Below are 20,780 nucleotides of genomic sequence, written 5' to 3' on the forward strand. Positions count from 1 at the left end.
ATTTGTACCAAATCAAATAAAATTATTTGTGAACTTAACAGGTCTTCTCCCTTACTTAAATATAACGTTTTATAGAAGAAACTTTGGACTTTTAATTTAAAAATCCGCAAAGTTATTACTAAACGAACATTCCATTATGTTATGTATGAAGGAATAGCTCAAAGAGGTGCGGATGAAATCGCATCATGCTTATGGCATTTTATTAACGGTTTGGCAGAAGAAATAGAGTAGCTTATTTTATATTCAGTGTTGTCCAGGTCAAAATCGGTATAATATCTTGCCTGTTAAGCAGATATTGAAAGATTCATTTTCAAAAAAGAAACAGCACCATCTCCGTTCCCCGAGATAAATGAAAATGACCAGCAATCGCCATGATGTAAAATTAACGAATGAATCTGATCTTCCATTTTCTAAACTATTGACTGCCTACTCATTTTATCAAAAGAAATACTGCAACAGACAAAACTACATTTGGTTAGAACTGTATTTTCTGGTTGATGTATGAAAAGTCTAATGACGTAGATTTTAAATACTCTTTGAGTGAAAATGAAGAGTTGCTGTATTTCTGGTTTAAGAGAACTGAGAAAAGAGAGAAGTCTCCGAAGTGGCTTTGCCATTGGCCTCTAATGAGCCTATCAATATCGATGCTCTGAAATTCAAAGATCTCTTAGATCTCCTGCCAATAAGCGATCCAATTTATGATGATTATTTCAAATCATTGTCTCATGGTCCGACTAGAAACAATCTTGTGACTTTCAGTGACAGTGATGAGGACTATGAATGAATGTTGTAGTGGTACGTTTTACAAACAAATTTTATTTGACTTGATCCAGCTCGTAACTATTTGCAGGGTAAGGGCATCTTCTCACAAGGAGAAGGCATGAGCAGTAATCACCACGCTTGCTCACTGCTGGTTGGTGATTTCAGACGAAAATCCCGGTTGCCATCTCGATGTTTTCCTGTTATTAGAAATGATGATTTTTTTCTTGTTATAAAAGATGTATCTCTGGTTATTAGAGAATCTACTTATGCATCCGAAAAAGACACATTCGTAGATTTCGGTTGATGGGATCGATCCCGCAGCATCTAGCACGGCAGGCAAGCGAACTACCGTGACTTCTGAACCACACACGCACATACACACTACTTTTAGGATTTTACTTTGTAGAGAGAGTATGAGAGAATTGCATATTGCACGGAAATCACAATATTTCCTGGCTTTTTTATGAGTACTTATTTGTGGCAAATCACACTCCTATTCGTTTTTGTTTTTATATATGGTTAAATCTATTTGTATGGAAGACGTTTCCCCATAATATTTGTTTTTTAATGTCTGTTTATGTCTCCGTCGAAAAAAAAATGAAAAATCCTTTCCTTTAGGGTAAAAATAGGAATAAATACTAATTAAGAGTACAAATAAATATGCTCTAATCCACTTAAGTACACACGTTTTAGACATTTTCACATCATTTTCACATTTTTTTCTTTTGGTACAAACATGTTAAGTAACAATTACTCTTGAACTAGAACATTTTTTTTATTTTTTTTGTAAGTGTTCAAAACTTGAACATAATAGACATTTAAATATCATAAATTTGTTTTACTCAAGAGTTTATTCCGATCTGTAGCAACAGGGTAGCAACCGTGAAAACTTTCAAACGCTCATACTCAAAAATCACCATTTTGCACTTAAGTGGTACGTACCAAATACCACAGATATCATATTATCATGTCATATCATATTCTAATTAACGTTGAAATTGGATTAAAATACTATTTTATCATTGTACGATCTCAGCCATCACTGATAGATTAGATTTTTGTCTTGAAGAATCATTAATGTAATTGATTATGAATATGTATAAATTTAAACTTGTAATTAATTCATAATAATATTAATTTCTACACACAAATCCTCTACCTATGACAAAACTGAATGTAATTAGGAAATACATGATTAAATTTATAGATTACTCTAAATAAATCAATAAAACAATAATAAAGATATAACTAAGACGTCAATTTAATAAACACAAATGACCCTTTTAAACAAAACTTTCATTAATTTTTGCGAAAATATATATATGTATATAGCGCCTGTCCTAGATTTCCTAATTGATATCATAGCAACTAAAGTGTGGATCGCAAACACGCCCGAGTGTTCTGACACTTTAACAAGCCTCTTCTCTTGTTTGTGTATCGCTGTAGTCTCTGAAAAATGACACAATTTGCGATTATTTTGCTGGGGAAAATGTTTTTTGAATATCACAAGGTAAGAGGTATATTTAACTAACGATAATTATATTGTTATAATTATTGCCTATATTATTAGTGTTTGAGTTTTAGTTACGTTAGTGAATGTGTTCGTTTGGTTTATAATGTTAGTTATAAAGTTATAGCTTTCTTTTAAACTACTGATTTCTTATTTTGTGAAAACAGTTACTATCTTTCCCACTTTAATTTCATTTATATCACGATCACGATCGACAATGATATACAGATAAATAACATATTTTGCAGTATAATTATCATACCTACTTCAGTAACCCTATATAACTGCTAAACTACCAAATAAATCTTTCCATAATGAAAATTAAAATTCAAAGGCTTCTTTAAGTCTGATTATGACAGAAAACAATGTTATGTCCATTACACTTGTATATTACAAACATAACAAAGCATACTCAACTGTTAAATAGTCTAAACTTGGCCGATTTCAAAATCCACCCGAGTTAAATACCAGAAAAGGTAGGTGTAATCTGCAAAGGAAGGGCAAAATGTATTTTAACGACAGTCCCTTAACAATGTGAGGTAATCGCCATCAAGCGGACTAAGCCCCGATCCACCAATAAAAGTTTGCAAGTTTGTCGAATAACACCGCTGTAAACGTGTTCTTAAAACCTTTGCGACAATCGTAAAACCACAATCTGCAACATTGGTAAGGAAGCTATTGTAAGAAATCTATTTTGTATTCAATTCATTTACATAAACTAGTACGAACTTTAATGCAATGCTGAATTAATGTTGGTGAAATTTGGTCAGTATTTAAATACAATTCTTCACGGATATTGTATTGACTTCTTTGAACTACAGTTTATCTTTGAGGATACGAATTATAGCTTCATATTGAGAAAATATATTCTATCAGTACTTACAAATAACAGTTCAGTTTATAAACAATATCTCAATAGCATAAGGAAATCTCAAGTTTATCCCTAAACCTACTTTATACACATGAATATTATCTATTTTCTTATTAATATTGCTACATTAGTAATAATCGATCTCTTAGTTTACTGTTTAGAAGATTGATGTTACTATCCAGAAGTTGTGAGTAATCCTCTGTGGACATTAACAAAAAGAGCTTGGTCTTGACACGGCACTTATAGTTTGCCTTATTTTTTTACTGATAAAAGTTTTGCTTGTAGGAGAATCGACCAGCGAAAATGATATTGTGCTCAAGTTTTACACCTGTTGAATACTTATTAAGAGTTTGTATGTGCATTGGAGTACATCTGCTTGTTTTCTTTTACAATAAAGAGAAATTGAAGACACGATTCCACAATTAAAAATGACAGGAGTATTGAATATTAAATCACAGTAGTAATTTATTAAATCCTTATATTCTACAAAGGTATCGTCAATCTCTTTCTTTCTTGTATCTTTCAGGTATATTTTTTTAACAATTTAAACAGGCAATAGTAGATACATTTAAATAACATACATTTTATATCGTTGAGATGTTAAAAATGGTATATCTAACCGATTTCTCCGATTTCTACACCAACATCCGCGCAAACATCTTTTACCAGACTCAACACTAAACGCTACATTGGTTCGTAACCAGCACGTTTCATTGTCTTATACACCAAGTTTCCAGCGAAGTTTTATAGATAGTTCCCAGTTCCACCGCAATGACTCACATCTTACTACATCATAAATATAGTGATCACTAACCCCGTACGGAATCCATAAATCTTAACGTTTATGACCTCGTGTATTTTATGGGTTATCGTACAATTGCAACAATTGTGAGATGTAAAGGTTTATATCGTTTTTATTGCTCTTACTAGTGGTGTTGAATATGCGGTTTCGTATTGGACTCAATATAGACGCTGTTGAGTGTCCGAGTATGGTTTAATTACGTCTAAATACAAGGCCATTTTCAGTGTTTTCATTGACCTGGCTATAAAAGAACAGATGTAAACGGTTTAGGTTTACGTCTAATAGTTTTGTTGTTTCGTTATTTGGATTTTCTCTACATTCTTGATAAAACGAAAGTACTCTGTCTACATGTTATCAAATCTTACAATGCGGATAGATTATTCTGAAAGAAAAAGGATTGGTCACCACGAATGGTATATGCTCATGGTACAAGTAAAAGTATATACAAGCATATCAAGTATATACAAGTGTGTATGTATTGAATTACGAAACTTAATAGACGTGCCAAGTGTGTTATAGTTTAATTATGTTTGAATCATTTTGGAAATTGGAGATTAATTATCTATGAAGTTCGTTGGAATTGCGGATTATAAACTAAGTTATAAGTATGTATATGAGGTTGTATCTATCTTAAACTTTAATTATGATCAGAGATCTAATTCCCAATTAAGTTCGTCTTGCCTTAATTAAGTAGAAAGACGCAATGACGCTTTAGTTATTATATAAAACTAAAAATATTAATTCTACTGTAAGATGTGTCTCTCGAGCGAGATCTCGTCTACATCTAGTGTACAATAAATTGCAAATTTATCTAAACGATGCGCTGTTGTTTAATTAGGGAGTTAATAGCGCCATTATCCAAACACGTTCGAACAGAATGCGCTATCTCTGAGAAATGAGCGAGCTAATGAAATATGAAACAGGTGGGGAGATGAAATGGTCCGTATAATTTATATAATTAAACATACGCCGGTTATTTATGATAAACGGTGCCGTATTGCACGGGCTACCCTGAATGCTAAAGCTTAACCTACATTTACACGAACATATTTTTGTATGATTTGATGAAAACTTTGAGCGGGGTTTCAGGCTAATGTGGGTACAAATTATTCACATAACTTTTCAAAGGAAATGTAAACACGTGGCATGTATGTAATATGATCCGAAACAATAAGTTGCGATTGAATATTGAAGATTGCCTATTTCAAAAGGATTTGGTAGGATCATCTGGATAATGTAGTAAGAACATGGGAAGAAATATATACACATGACAATATCCTGTGTAACGGGATTAAATATTGTATTGCTGTAAAAAATGTATGGAAAGATATAAGTAATAATAAGTATATTGTAGTGAACTTTTATGTTAACTTATCTCGTACCTACTTAATCATTTCTAAATCCTCATTTCAGAATTCTAAACACACACGGAAATATATTACGACAGTTTTGACAATTCATATACCAAAATATAATAGTTACAATAATAATAGAGCTAACTATGTTGAAAATCGAACAATTGTTATTATGATTATTCACCGAGAAACTATTTTCACGTTAACAAACCCAATACGTCATCTAGTTGCATTGTGTCCACGGTTTTATCTAGTCCGAAAATTATTGTAATATTATGGCAAAAGTTTAATCGAACTTTATCATGTAAACAAATCGAGAAGAATGAGGAAACGGAATTGCAAATTTTATCTTAGTGGTGTTGGAAATGGTTAAAAAACATGTAGTATTGTTCTTCATCTGGTTATTTTTTAATAATGTCCGTTACCTAAATACATTTATGGATATGCCTTACAAAACAAATACAACGAAATAATAACTATGTGCCATTGTTACAACGAACATCATAATGAAATCCAGAGATTCCAATTACCAACGTAGATCAGTCCAAACTAACTTTAATTCAACTAATCTAGACATGTTTACCTGACACTACGTTCTGAACTATTGTAATTACGATCCGAACACACTAGATACCAGCCAATTCTGGTCACAAAGCCAATATGCGACTCATTAGTGGCCAACTCTACGCAGCTTAGTTGGGATTGCATTTGACTCCTGTTCAAGCTTTCTGATGAAAACTTGCTCGTAGATTTGGAAGTTATTAACCTGATTTATGTTGCTATGATTAAGGTACTTGATGGAACTGAACACTGAACAGTTGAGAGGATTATCTGATGAAATAGACATTGCATTTATGACTAGAGCAGTGGTGGCTCAGAGGTGAGACCTCGGACTTTGAATCGATAAGTTCCGGGTACGAACCAGGCGAGCGCGCAGGTAATAAATTGATTTTTTTCAACTTATCTGCGCATGTTGTAACATCACCACTGCTCGAACGGTGAAGGAAAACATCGTGAGGAAACCGATATGTCGAAGAATCAAAAGTTCGACGACATACAGTGTCATCCGCCAACTCGCACTTGGCCAGCATTATGAATTATGCTCTCATAGGAGACCCGTGTCCCAGCAGTGGGTATAAATGGGCTGATGATGATGATGATGCTTTATGACTAATTTTAAATTATCATAGTCATATTTGTGATGGTGCTCGACGTCTATATAGGTGGTTTTTTTTTCAATGTCATATTTCTACACTGGAAATAATACTGCTTTAAAATATCATGGTACGGGTCAGGGTCTTATGAGGAAGTGGTATAGAAGATACAGAAATCAGTTATCAAGTTTCAATTTTCAAGAGACTTTGTAGTCAGTCAGTCAAATAAAAATATTGTTTTAGTAATTTAAGAATTAGCCTAAGTAAGGAAGTTAAAAATAATTATAATAAGGGCGTAGGGATGTGACGACCCCATCGCCCACGGTTGGAATATCTATTGTTTACGTGACAATAGATATTCCACCCGTGCAATCAGTCAACCCGCAGGACACCTTGTGGCGGGGTGTCGGGGAGTAGCGACCCCGCGGGAACCGAGTGCTCCCGGGGGAGGCCCCTGTCTTCATCTCCGGCTCGCCTTCACCGGCCGGTCGGAGTGAAGCCTGACGAGGACAGGACCCCCACCTCTGGCTTGCCTTAACCGGCCGGCCAGAGTGGAGTCGCGAGAGCTTTTAGCTCGAAGGGTGGATGCGAAGCGTAAGTGGCGAGTGGGCACGTGATGCTGGACCCTCAGGGAGCGCGTGATCGTAGTTTAAAGTCCAGGGACGCCTCTCCACCCTTAGCTGCTCACAATATGTTGCCCCCTTGTCGCACTATTGCAGCGACTTATTTCGGGGGCCCATACAGTGAGAGGGCGAGTCACCACCTGCCAACAATTTTTTGCTATATCTTAGTAGAAAGGCAGGTGCCATAGTCTTCCATAGTCCTTAATTCCGGTCCATTAACATCCCATTCCATAGCCCAGTTTATTTTATTCCCTTATCTTGCAATAGTCCTACATCGGCCGCGGACTGCCCAGGGCTGTATCTCTATAGTGCAGTCATGGGCAGGCTGCGGCTGGTGTCCCACAACACATTAAAATTCTCGAAAGGGCCTCTGCGTGTTGGATCCGTGTCCCCACGTAAGCCTTCCAAAGATCCGGGTACCGTCCTTCTGGTGGTACCCGAGTATTATGGAACAGAGAAACATTATAATAATAATAATAATAACCCCATCACCGTATCTCTACGTTGACGACGTGATGGGGCTTGTGTGTTTCAATGACTCTCGGGGCTAAGCCGGTAGAGCTACTCATGCCGGATAGGCCCAAGACGAGAAACCAGACCAAGCGAGATACAGCCCAATCCAAGGTGGAACAGCAAGCGCCGAAGGATGCATGGCTAAGGGGAGCTTAGTCGCTAGTTTGCGAACTCCGGAGACCAGGGGAAATCCGGTTTAAATTACCCTTGCCACGGTGAACGCGGGGCTCTGCCGTGGTGGACCGATCGTCCCTAGCTACTCGTGGGAACACAATGTAAAAAATGGAGGAGGTAGGAGGCAGACAAAGATATAACCTACGGTCGCTGCCCGGAGGGCGTCGGGGCGCGTCTGGAGCCGATGCTGGACGTGACAGCATGCGATCCATCGGCGACAGGGGGCTGAACAGGAGAAGCCCTCTCCGTAACAACACAACAAATGAAAATCCCTCATCATCTGCATCATCCCCAAAATCCTTATTTTCTTCCCTCCAATCATCCCCAATCTCTTATACCAATCATCTTTCACCCTCATCATGCTCATCTAACTATTCAAGTTCTATAACAACCGAGGATGTTGTGCAGGAGGCAACCTGTGCCGAAATACCTGCACCCACCAACGTTGAAAAACGTGCCCGCAAGAAATGGACAGATGAAATGAATATCTTTATCTTGCGCACATATTTTACTCTTACTTTATTAGAATCTGATACGAACACATATTTACCAGCATTACACACATCATTCATACAACAGTTCCCACAAATGCAAGTCAGCAGACAACGTATAGGCGACCAACGCCGAGCTATTATACGCAACAACTTACTTAATCAAAATAAAGTACAGGAAATCCGTAGAGAGGTTGAAGTATTTTTATCAAGTCAAAACAATTCTACTACTCCAGCTAATCCCGTTTCACTTTACAGAGAGAACTCCGGCCAAAGAATGAGATGGTCAAATGCAATAAACGAAAGTATAATGTATCATTACTATGCAATCACTAATTTAGAAACCAATAGAACGTCTTACATTCAACCTCTGCATCAAGCTGTAATATCTAAACATCCTAATATTTCGCATGTATCCGAACAACGTATATCTGATCAACGTAGAGTCATAATTAATAACAAACTCATATCTGATACCCGATTGCAAGAAATAAGAAATGAAGTAGCTAGTACACTTTTGCATCTTGAGCAACAACACGAACAAGATGAAATCACTAATGAAACAACAGTTTCCTATCAATATATTAATACAGCTGCTAGTATTGAAGGAGTTTTAACAAATGATGAAACAATTCTTTCTCGCAATTTACTCGCAGAAAATGAAGCGGAGGCCCATAAAGAAACTTCAATGTTTGTTTCTTCAGATGTTGAAAATACTTTTATAAATACTTTAGATATATTCAAAAACACTGACCCTACACAAAGACCATCAATCCCTAAGCAAAAAATAACCAAAAAACTAGCTCATTTAGTCAACTTCATTAATCACACCATACTACCTAAGTACTGTCGAGAGGATACAGACTTTCCCAACCTCCAAGAAATTATCTACTCCGCAGCATACACAGCCGCTACACACAATGGATCGAAAATTAGAAATAACCCCATTCATACACCACATAAGCATAAAACTCCACTCTGGCAGGTTAGATTGGAAAAAAGAATTGAAGAATTCCGAGTTAAAATTGGCAGACTCACCGAATACATTAAAGGAAACAGCAGCCCAAGATTAAAAAGACATATTGAATCGATTAAACGCAGCTATAAAATTCACTCTCAGCATGAAAATGAAAATACAGATCTTTCACATTTCTTAGATACTCTGAAGCAGAAACTTAGCGCTCTGTCCAGTAGGCTACGTAGGTATAAGCAAACTACACTGAGGAAATCTCAAAATACCCATTTCAATATGAATGAAAAATCTTTCTATAGGAACTTTAATCAATCTTCTTCAGAGCCACGCGACGAGTTAGATGAACTACCGAATCCTGAAGATGTCCATGGTTTCTGGTCAAATATTTGGGCGAAACCAATTCAACACAACCCCGCAGAATGGATTAAAGATGAAAAAGACAGTCTTACCGACGTATTAGACATGAAATATGAAGATGTCTCTATTGAATTGTTTCGGTTTGTCATAGGAAAGACACACAATTGGAAAGCTACTGGATCTGATAAGTTACACAATTACTGGTATAAAAAATTTACTGCCGTCCACCATTTGTTATTAACTCATATAAACACTTTTATTAAGTCACCCGAATCAATGCCTAAATATATTACTCAAGGAATAACCGTCATGATACCTAAAGACAAATCAGACCCAAAAAATCCCGCAAAGTACAGACCAATCACATGCCTACAAAATATATACAAAATTATCACTTCATGTATAAGTCAAATAATGTATCAGCACCTAGAAAAATATAGCATAATAGCAGAAGAGCAGAAAGGATGTCGTAAAAGGACTCAGGGATGTAAAGAACAGCTTGTTATTGATTCAGTGGTTTCAAAGCAGGCATACAACAAGAAAAGAAATATATATACAATGTACATAGATTACCAAAAGGCATTTGACTCGGTCCCCCACAGTTGGCTTATATATATACTCGAACACTACAAAATAGATCCTACACTTATAAATTTTTTACGAACCATTATGAATAATTGGCAGACAGTTTTAAGACTCCACACACAAACTAAATTTACAGAAACAGCGCCCATAAGTATTCGCCGTGGTATATTTCAAGGGGATGCTCTTAGCCCTCTTTGGTTCTGTTTAGCATTAAATCCGCTTTCTAATTTATTAAACAAGGCTAATGTAGGTTTCCGTTTAAAATATAACAATAATCAATTCATACTTACACATTTAATGTACATGGATGACATAAAATTATACGCTTCAAATTTAGCTGAAATCAACAAATTAGCAGATATAACGCAAGTTTTCTCTTCCGACATACAGATGAATTTCGGTATTGATAAATGTAAGATACAGAGTGTTAAACGAGGTAAATTAGAATCGAATTCATACACTTTACATAATGACGAAGTTATCCAGCCAGTAGACAACCAAATAGGATATAAATATCTAGGCTTCTACCAAAATCAAAATATTCTCCATAAACAGGTTAAAATCGAAATTGAAAAATGCTTTAGAGCTAGATTACATAAAATATTGAACACACATCTTAACGCTAAAAATATTGTCAAAGCCATTAACTCCTTTGCTATACCTATATTAACTTACTCTTTTGGAACAATTAACTGGTCTCAAACACAACTAATAAAGCTTCAACGAATTATAAATACTTTAAGCACTAAATACCGTAAACACCATCCAAGATCTGCAATAGAACGTCTGACGCTACCTAGAGCCGAAGGAGGACGGGGTATTATCGATATACAAAACCTGCATAATAAAATTATTACTAATTTACGTTCATACTTTCACAATAAAACCTTAGATTCCATACTGCACAAGGCTATCTCTCACACCGACAAAAAACTCACACCTCTAAACCTATCAGACAGAAGTACCCAAAAAAATGAAAAAATTAGAAAACCACAAGAGAAAATAGATGCATGGCTACAGAAATCTCTACATGGCAGACACCGACGCGATTTGATGAATACTGACATCGACAAGCTGGCATCGAACACATGGCTCAAACGCGGCGAGTTGTTTCCAGAGACAGAAGGTTTTATGATTGCCATACAAGACCAAATAATTGATACGAGAAACTATAGGAAGTTCATACGGAAAGACCCAAATTTAGTTACAGACCAATGTAGACAATGTCACAGCGCATCCGAAACAATCCAGCACATTACAGGGGCTTGCAGGTCGCTTGCTCAGACAGACTACAAGCATAGGCACGACCAAGTCGCGTCTATAATACATCAATATCTGGCCATCAAATATCATCTCATCACCGAAAAAGTATCTTACTATAAATACACCCCTAAAATAATTCTAGATTCCACAAACTACAAACTCTACTGGGACAGAACCATTATCACGGATAAAACAATACAAAGCAATAGACCTGATATTACCCTCCTAGATAAACGAAACAAAGTTGTATATTTAATAGATATCGCTATCCCTAATACACACAACCTAACATCCACATTCTCCAACAAAATTGCTAAGTATACTGATCTCTCCATTGAAATAAAAACTCAATGGCGAGTCAGTACAGTCAAAACGGTCCCAATAGTTATCTCCACTACAGGAATCATACCAAAATCACTTCACTTAAGCCTCAAAACATTAAGCATTCATAGTAACACACATATTCTTTTACAAAAGGCCGTTATTTTAAACACGTGCCGTATAGTTCGCAAATTTTTATCTTTAGATTAATTAAGTTTGTCTGTTTGTCCCACCCATTAAATATAAGCTTGTATAGGCATCTTTGTTTGGCCAAAAGCCCGCAAAAATGTTCGAGTCCTCGATTATGAGAGAACTTATAAAATACAAAAAAACATAAATAATAATAATTTATTTATTGATAAGACATCATAGGTCCACTTGTTAGTAATTTCTTAATTACTATGTTAGTACATTACATTAATTATTTAAATATTATCATTTTACAATTTACCACTTATTATAATACCAATAATTTGTCAGATCCAACAGTTAAAATTGTGCGTTGACATTTCAAAAAAATAAGACACGATATAATAAATGAATTGGAAAATTATGTAATCGATATGAACACGTATAAATAATAGAGCGTCAATTCTTATTACAATCATATAGGGTTGTTGATAAAACGGAATTCCTTTGAGGTAAAAGATAATAATCAATCCATCAAAATATCAATTTTCTCGGCCCTCGTTTATAAGGTGAAAATGAGTTCCCTTGTAAGGAACATTAGATATTTTTTATTCATCACGCGTTACTGGTGTACCTTCACGAGAAATCGAACGAACGAAACGTGTCTTGAAATAAATATAACCTACTGGATTTTGAATTTAGACATTTTTCAAAGAATATTCACTTTTCTTGCGCCTTTTAAAACTGTAAACAATAAAGTTTTGAACTATCTTGATTATTTATTTTTTACCTACAGTTTATTGAGTATATACCTATTATATGTATAATTTTTATCATAATAGTTTACTGCAGTAAGTGATTGTTACTGCGTTAATATTTGTGGAAATTATTCATACAAGATTTTCAACATTACAGTTTACAACTAATGCATAATTTCAATTAAAAACTGCCAAAAAATATTTTAATCCACTGATCTTTGTATATATATTGATATTTGATATAAATATATACTTAGCTACCAAAATTGCTTATTTGCGAAAATTAAATAATAATCCTAGTTTCGAGTCTTTGTTCACTTATAAAATAATTTTCATCTACAAGGTAAAGCTTTATTGAGCGAACAAACGTTTCGTATGAATAATTCATTGAGCGTACCTACTTGTAGTAAAATTTTGTTTCATTTCAATTTCGAAGAAACTTTATGGTCCTTCAATCAAACTCTTTATCATATCAATTTTCTCGAATGGTAGTAATACGCAAGATACATTTGCGAAATTTATCATAAGGATACCCACAGCAACCATTAATCATACTTTTGCTCATATTTTTATTTGTCACTCATTTTCCTTCCTCTTATCCTTGAGGACTCTTGAAAAATCTCACATAAAACTCCCACATTGTAACCCGACATTACCATCAATATTAATAAGGAAATTCTTTGTTTCAGAATCCATGGCGAAAGAATAATAATGTCGCATTATAAAAATAGAAGATAGACCAAAAATGGATATGAGCCATGTAGTATTGGACAAAGAGGCAATCAACCGTTTCGAGCAGTATACATTGGCAAAACCTTCTTTGAACGGGGGCATCCCTTTGGACAAGTGCCAAGATGCGGATTCGATGGCATCTAATAGCAGAAAGAAAGTACAAACTTCCCGACAGAAAGTAGTTTGTTGCTTTTGTTTCAAAACAACTAAGTATAGACGGAAACAATTTATTGTCGGATCTATAACCAATAGTGTAATATTTACAGTTCTCTTGGCGTATACTTTCTTGGGCTCGTTTATATTTCTAGCCATTGAAGGCGGTGTTGAAGTGCCAGCTCGACCCAGACTATTGCCCGATAAACAAAAGATTACCCACAAAGATCACAGTAACGATAGTAAAAAAGACGCTGAGGAATATTATGATTACGGAAACTTAACGCTGTCAGCTAATTTCTGGGACGCGAGGAGTAGAGCAGTGGAAAATATATGGGAAATAACAGTATCATTGAATATATTGTACAGAGAAAATTGGACGCGTTTAGCGGCGCAAGAAATTCTGAAATTTCAAAACGAATTGATGCAAAGAGTCACAGCTGAAATGGCGTCGCAGTACGGCGTCAGTTATAAGGAGATGGCTTTAGGAGAATTCGGTGAGGCTGATATTAACAACCATTATGAAGAACATGATTGGAATTTGGCATTAGCTTTTTTCTACTCATTAACCGTACTTACAACTATTGGTAAGTTAACTTTTATTATTTTCATATATCTAATATTCTAATATACATATACAGGGTGTAATCGTTAAGTGTGCACAGGCGATTATTCCGTAACTATTACAGATATCAAAAAACTTTAAACTGATATCGAAAGTACTTAACCTAATGAGTAAAATGACCATAATAAATTTTTAAAAATAATACGAGAAATATCTAAAAAAATTAACTTTAAACCCTCCCATACATTTAGTATGAGATATGAATATCCCATGTACATGGGTTAATCCAAAAGTAATGATAATAAATATTAAACAAGGTCATTACAGTTAAAATAATTATGTATTTCTCTAGATAGTCTTCTAACTAGATAATATACTTCGATATTTTTTTTCCTTAACTTAGAAAAAAAAAAACTTTGACTTCATCTACAAAAACCCCTCAAAATCGGCCATCACTTCGCTTTCGTCTTAAAATTTCTTGTATCGACGGTGTTTCTTGTGCCGAGGTAAGAGATAGAATTAACTAGGAGCTAGATCTTACAAACAGGGTGGGTGTTCAAGCATTTTCAATGCCGATTTTTGATTGGCAGCCATCGCAACTGACGCTTTGTGATCTGGTGCGTTGTCTTGGTGAACCAACATTCAAGACCGAAGTTTGCCATGTCTCTTTTTCTTACTAACCTACCCGCAATCTTTTAATTTGGTCTGTGTAGTAAGAGCCCTGTGTAGTAGTGGCTACCTTCTTAAAATATTCCACATTTCTTCAGCGTCCCAAAAAACTACGGCTTTAATCTATCCCACTAATTTTCACTTTGAAAATCTTCACCGTCACTTTGGAAGCTCGCATCCAGGCCATTGATTGTTTCTTGGTTTCAGCATAAACATGGTGAACCCAGGTAACGCCCATGGTCACAAATCGTGACAAAAAATTATCCTGATCTCATTAAAAATTTAGAAATTCACCCTCTAAATGTCGAATCGTTGTTTCTTCTTTTCGTCGGGAAACATTCTGGCTCGCACTGTTCACATTAAAATTAATGTTAATACTTGGAAACGTGGCCTGTAGATATAATTTTTTTGTGATAACTTAGTGATTACATGAGCAAGCATAAAACATTTATTTTATATTTTTATGTGCACAGGAAATACCCAATTATCATTACTTTTGGATCAACCTATACATTTAATATGAAAGATTTTAGCTTTTTTTTTGTTTTTTTGGTTTTCTGCTTTAATTACTTCGCAAATTTGGAGGGAAGTTCATTTAGAAACTGTAAATAGACCTCCTCATTGTATTGCACAATAAGGACGTCACTTCGAAAATCTACTATGAATACAAAATGTATGGGAAATAAATTGTATGGGAGCGTTTAATGTAACATTTTTGGTTATTTCTCGTTTTATTTTTAAAAATTTATTATGGCCATTTTACTCATTAGGTTAAGTACTTTCGATATCAGTTTAAAGTTTTTTGATATCTGCAATAGTTATGGAATAATCGCTTGTGCACACTTAACGATTACACCCTGTATACATATATTATAAAGGCGAAAGTTTGTAAGGATGTATGGATGTTTGTTACTCTTTCACGTAAAAACTACTGAACCGATTACAATGAAATTTAGCGCACATATAGAGGGTAACTTGGATTAACACATAGGATAGTTTTTATCCCGGAAATCCCACGGGAACGGGAACTATGCGGGTTTTCCTTTGCAAACGCGGGCGAAGCCGCGGGCGGAAATCTAGTTTATAATAAATTTATCAAAAGTAAAGTTGTACAAGTGTTGTTTGGTCTTGTTGTTACAATTTAATTCAAAAACTGCGGGACAGATTTTAATTTCCAATAGAAAACTAATTACATCGATTACCGTTTGAACTTGGCTGACAGGAATAGGCTACTTGTTAAAAACTAAGTGCTATTATATCTAATAATTTATTATTTTTTTTACGTTACAACATTTATTGCATATGATATAATCATATTTTATACTGTTACATAAATATACTTCACATGAGCATTGAGCGTGCATTCAAAGGTATACAGCAAAATTATTAATATAACAACTAATGAAAGCACCCTCTTTTCAGGTTACGGCAATATCGCTCCGAGAACGATACTCGGAAAGGGGATCACAATTCTATACGCGCTAATTGGAATTCCATTGACACTTGTATATCTTTCAAGCGTCGGCTCTTTACTCTCTAAAATGGCTAGAAGCGTTTTTAGCAGAGCACTGTGTTGTTGTCTTTGCTCAAACTGCGGTTATTGTTGCTACGATGAACGACGAATGGCTGAAAAAGAAAGGCGCATGAAACTGAAGAGACAGCAGGAAGAAAGTCTTAATAGTCAAAACACGAGTAAAACTCCAACTGAGGAATGCTACGTGTTAAAAGCTGATAGTCAGAAGGATTCATCACTATCTGAAAGGCCAACAACAAGCACAGCTAAAGACGACATTATTAGTTGGCCTGACACAGATTCCAAACTATCCATGCGTGGGCTCAGCATACTGGCTCCAGTTTTATTATGCTTAACGGCAATTTTTATCTATATTTCATTAGGGGCTATCGTTTTATTCAACCTAGATGATATGAGTTTAATAGATGGTTTTTATTTCTGCTTTATGGCCCTCAGCACAATAGGTTTTGGTAACATTATTCCTGGTACTAGTTACACTACGATTAATGGTGTTAGATATTATACAATAAATTCAACGGTATTATGGTTTTGCTCAGTATATACGTTGACGGGCCTTGCATTGACCGCAATGTGCTTTGGTGTTATCCATGATGAGATTATTTATAGGATAAAGCACCAACAGAAGGAGTGGTCACAAAAAAGTAATACTGTGAACGATGAAGTCAACATAACCGATCCGTTTTACATGAGCTCTTGACATATGTTTAATAAAGGTCGGTCCGAAAACTTGTACAGCATTATGGAGGATAGTTCTAATGTAGAACGCAATAGGATAGAAATTGACAATAGAGAAGTAGTTCTTAGTGTAGATGATATATCATTAGCGGTAGATACTAACGTTGATTTTCCTCCACCACCACCGGAGGAAGAAATCGTTGCCATTGTTACAAAAAAAGAACCTAAAGGTGGTTTTGGAAATATGGTAGCTTATAACGTTTTACCTGAAATGCTCGAACATGTTAATACATAATCGTCTTCATTTGTTTTGTAAATTTCTAAATTTGTTTACTGGCTGTGACTATACCTTCTTATTGTTTTAACCTTAGTTCGTTAAGAAATATATCACTAAAATCTCTCGAATTTACTTTCCCAGAATATTTTAATAATAAAAAATGTAAATTGTAATTAGTGTAAATATTGTAATTATTATACGATGTCTAACATCTTTTTAATTATCTTAATGTCAAATGTTAATATCAGACTAATTGTAAGTAATTTTTATGTGAATAGAATCTTTGTAAAAATATAAAATTTATTATGAAATTAATTAAAAATGTGAAATAAATGTGTTGTTTTATTGTTAATCTCTTCCTCAAATTATTACACAATTTATAAACCAAAGTAAAATATGATTATACATAAGCATTAGGCATGCATTCTAAAAAAGCTTTGTTGTATTACATTAATGAATTTAGTTGTAGTTAAAGCAATCAAGTCAGGATATAACCAAATATTCTACCAGAACACCTATTTTTACAAGCATTATAGTCATTGAAATTAAAAAGGCATTCTGGGTATCTATACTAATATTATAAAGAGGAAAAGTTTGTATGTATGTAAGTATGTATGTATGTATGGTTTTCACGCATAAACTACTGGACCGATTTTGATGAAATTTGGCACAGATAATCTTTAGACCCTGAGAAAGAACATAGGCTACCTTTTATTGCGAAATATGTACCACGGGTGAAGCCGGGGCGGACCGCTAGTTTTAGATAATTTATTTAATGTTGCGAATTGCTTTGCTTTCACAATCCAGGGTTTTGAATACTTCGAAGGTAACTGGTAAGTTACAGTGAGAAGAAACTAGCACTATGTTTCATTACATTAACTAAATGGCATCTATTAAATTAGAATAAACATCAACATGCCTAATCTGTATTATATCGCATTTATTTTCTTATTTTCTTAAAACATCAAATTTCCTCCTAAGATTGGGCAATTAGGCAAAACATTTTGCCGCGTTATACCGCCCCGGTTAAAGTCAAACACGATGGGGTGACATAATTCAACAATTTTTATGAAAATAAGAGTATGAATATAAAAATACCTCATTTCGGGAGCGAACAAATACATCCCCCAAAAAGTAATCTCGGTAAGAAAAAGGGTTGAAGGCTTGTGAGGAAGACAAATAGTGGCTTATATTGAATATGTTACGCTTTCTTTGATTTTGTGCGCAATCATCCATTTTATTGGTTTCTTATGCTAATTCCTAACATACAGCAAGTGAAACGATATTATTTCAGTTTATTTTAAATGCATATTCGAGGCTATAAATTATGTTGTTGACAAGCATTTTTTTAATAGATTTTATGTTATATTTATTAAGGTCTAGATGATAGTGATTTGACGTTTAAAGCTTTTGGTATGATGATAATATAAATTATTATTTACTTACACCATAATATTGCATCCAACAAGTTAAAAGATAAGAGAGGAAGATAATTAATGTTGTATAGTTTAAAAACTAAAACGTTCCAGTTAAAAATGTATTATGAAAAATCAAAAGCTCTCTTAATATAGGTAAAGGTAGTTTAGTGAGAATGAATGAATGAAATGAATGAAATGTAATAAATTAAATGAAATGAATATTTGAATGAATGAATGAATGAATGAAAAATACTTTATTGTACACCTTATAGAATACAACAGAGAGAGTTTGAGTTAGAAATCAGCAAGTATACCACTTATTATGTTCTCTAATCAGACGAGTAAAAAATGCTCGGCGTAGAAGTATTCTCCATGCATTGTACATGTGTCTAACCATTTTACACTCGTCCATTAGTCTCCACTCAGACATCCGCTTCCACGATGAATCGAATAATGAACATGGAGTGGCTATTGGAAGGCCAAGTTGTCATATAAAGTGCTTCCTTTGTCAAAATGGCTGGCTATTATTTCCCTTCACAACAGCTTATGAGATCAAAACGGCCACAAAAGCTGTAAAACTCCACATAACTGAGTAAATATTTCATAATCCAGCCATTTTCTATGCCGTAAAAAAACGTACGTGATTCTGATGTTATGCCAATTTTTGTAAGCCAATAACGACATACTACCTTTACCATTACCTAATATTATGGATGTGAAAGTCTGTTCACCTGAATAATATTTTGCTGATAAATAAGTACATTACATTTTTCTGGAGTGATTTCTTTAGTCATACGGTGCATTTACATCAAACGAACATAAAACTAGAGCATTCTTTCGTGATATTTGAGTGTAAACGAAAACTCGTATTCAGTGCTGTACAGTATTAGAACATCGCATAGAATATTTTCGAACGCACTAGGAACAACGAAAGAATGCTCTACAACTACGCCGGTTTACACTAAAAGAATTTGACTTAGTGAGGTTAGTATGAGCATTCACTCATTTGATGTAAATGCACCCATACCTAGGTGAAGCAAATGTTACCACGTTCACCGAATAATACCTGTTCTAACAAATGTACTGTTTTGCCTTTATTTACTTTTACCCGTGAAGTTATCTCGTTAAGTGCACCAGAAGTTCATTCAAATGACTAAAGTTTGAAATTACCAACCACAAAACTGTGGCCTCCGTATTTGTTGAAAAGTTCCCACTTCTTGAGGAAACCTTGAGATAGGTCTATTTAAAGTGGTATCTTTACACGATGATTGGTTTAAGTGAAGACACCGCAACTTTTCTTCGCTTTCTGAAATACATTGAATGATATGGGGTTATTAGAGGCAGTAGGGGGCTTATAATAATATAACTTAAGAAGAAATCACGTTCTACGAGAATTCTAAATGGATTTCATCATTATAGCTGTTCGCTAGAGACGTCACTCCAGTGAAAGGCGATTCCCATGGAAATGAGATGCTTGACCGTGGTAAGTAAGGACTAGTATGGTAAATACTGGTAAGATATCTCACAGTGGTTAGGTACATTTATTTGGCTGTTGGTGATTGACTGGAAATCTTTGAAGTTCTTTCTGATGATTTATATATTCAAAAAGCTTGTAGTAAAAACAAATATTTATTTTGGTAAAACTTGTAGGCATTGGTTGGATATGTAATATTTAATAAACTGCGTTGCTTTGTTAACGCACTACATTTAACAAATAATATAAAATGTCTTAATTATAAATATGTCTACATAGTATGAAAGCAACACTGCCAATAGAATTATTAACTTTTATTGAAAGTCTGCATGAAATACCATTGTAGATCTAAATCCACACTGACGTAACAATCTAGAATATTCTAGGATCCAGAGAGAAAATTCATATTTAAATTCCAGATAATAGACGACTCTCGTCGCACTTCGCACATCGTTATTCATAGCATTTATTGAATATTATTACTTTTGGGATATTGAGAGTTATGTAGGTCCAGTGGAATATTGAAGAAATGTTTGCACGGAAATATGTGCTAGTGTTATATTGGATCTAACCAAAATGTATAGTTTACGAATTATTTTAGTTCGGAATAGTAAATGACTGCAGCGTGTAATAAATATTGCA

The 20,780-nt window shown here is 34.6% G+C and overlaps 1 protein-coding gene across 2 annotated transcripts in view; it reads left to right on the forward strand.

Moving 5' to 3' along the window:
* LOC149478806 (uncharacterized) overlaps positions 1-17,481 on the forward strand; it is a 216,462-nt gene extending 198,981 nt beyond the window's left edge. For both annotated transcript variants that reach the window (XM_089708929.1, XM_089708930.1), the window contains 2 exons: positions 13,331-14,113; positions 16,183-17,481. In XM_089708929.1, the coding sequence (XP_089565055.1) occupies positions 13,387-14,113; positions 16,183-16,991 (1,536 nt within the window). In that variant the 5' untranslated portion in view covers positions 13,331-13,386 and the 3' untranslated portion in view covers positions 16,992-17,481. The remainder of the gene's footprint in view (positions 1-13,330; positions 14,114-16,182) is intronic.
* Positions 17,482-20,780: the final 3,299 nt, after the last annotated feature.

This window comes from Colias philodice, chromosome 21 (genome assembly GCF_061535455.1).
Source record: "Colias philodice isolate Cphi_HAF_F1 chromosome 21, ilColPhil1 Martin Lab GWU primary, whole genome shotgun sequence".
Taxonomy (NCBI): domain Eukaryota; kingdom Metazoa; phylum Arthropoda; class Insecta; order Lepidoptera; family Pieridae; genus Colias; species Colias philodice.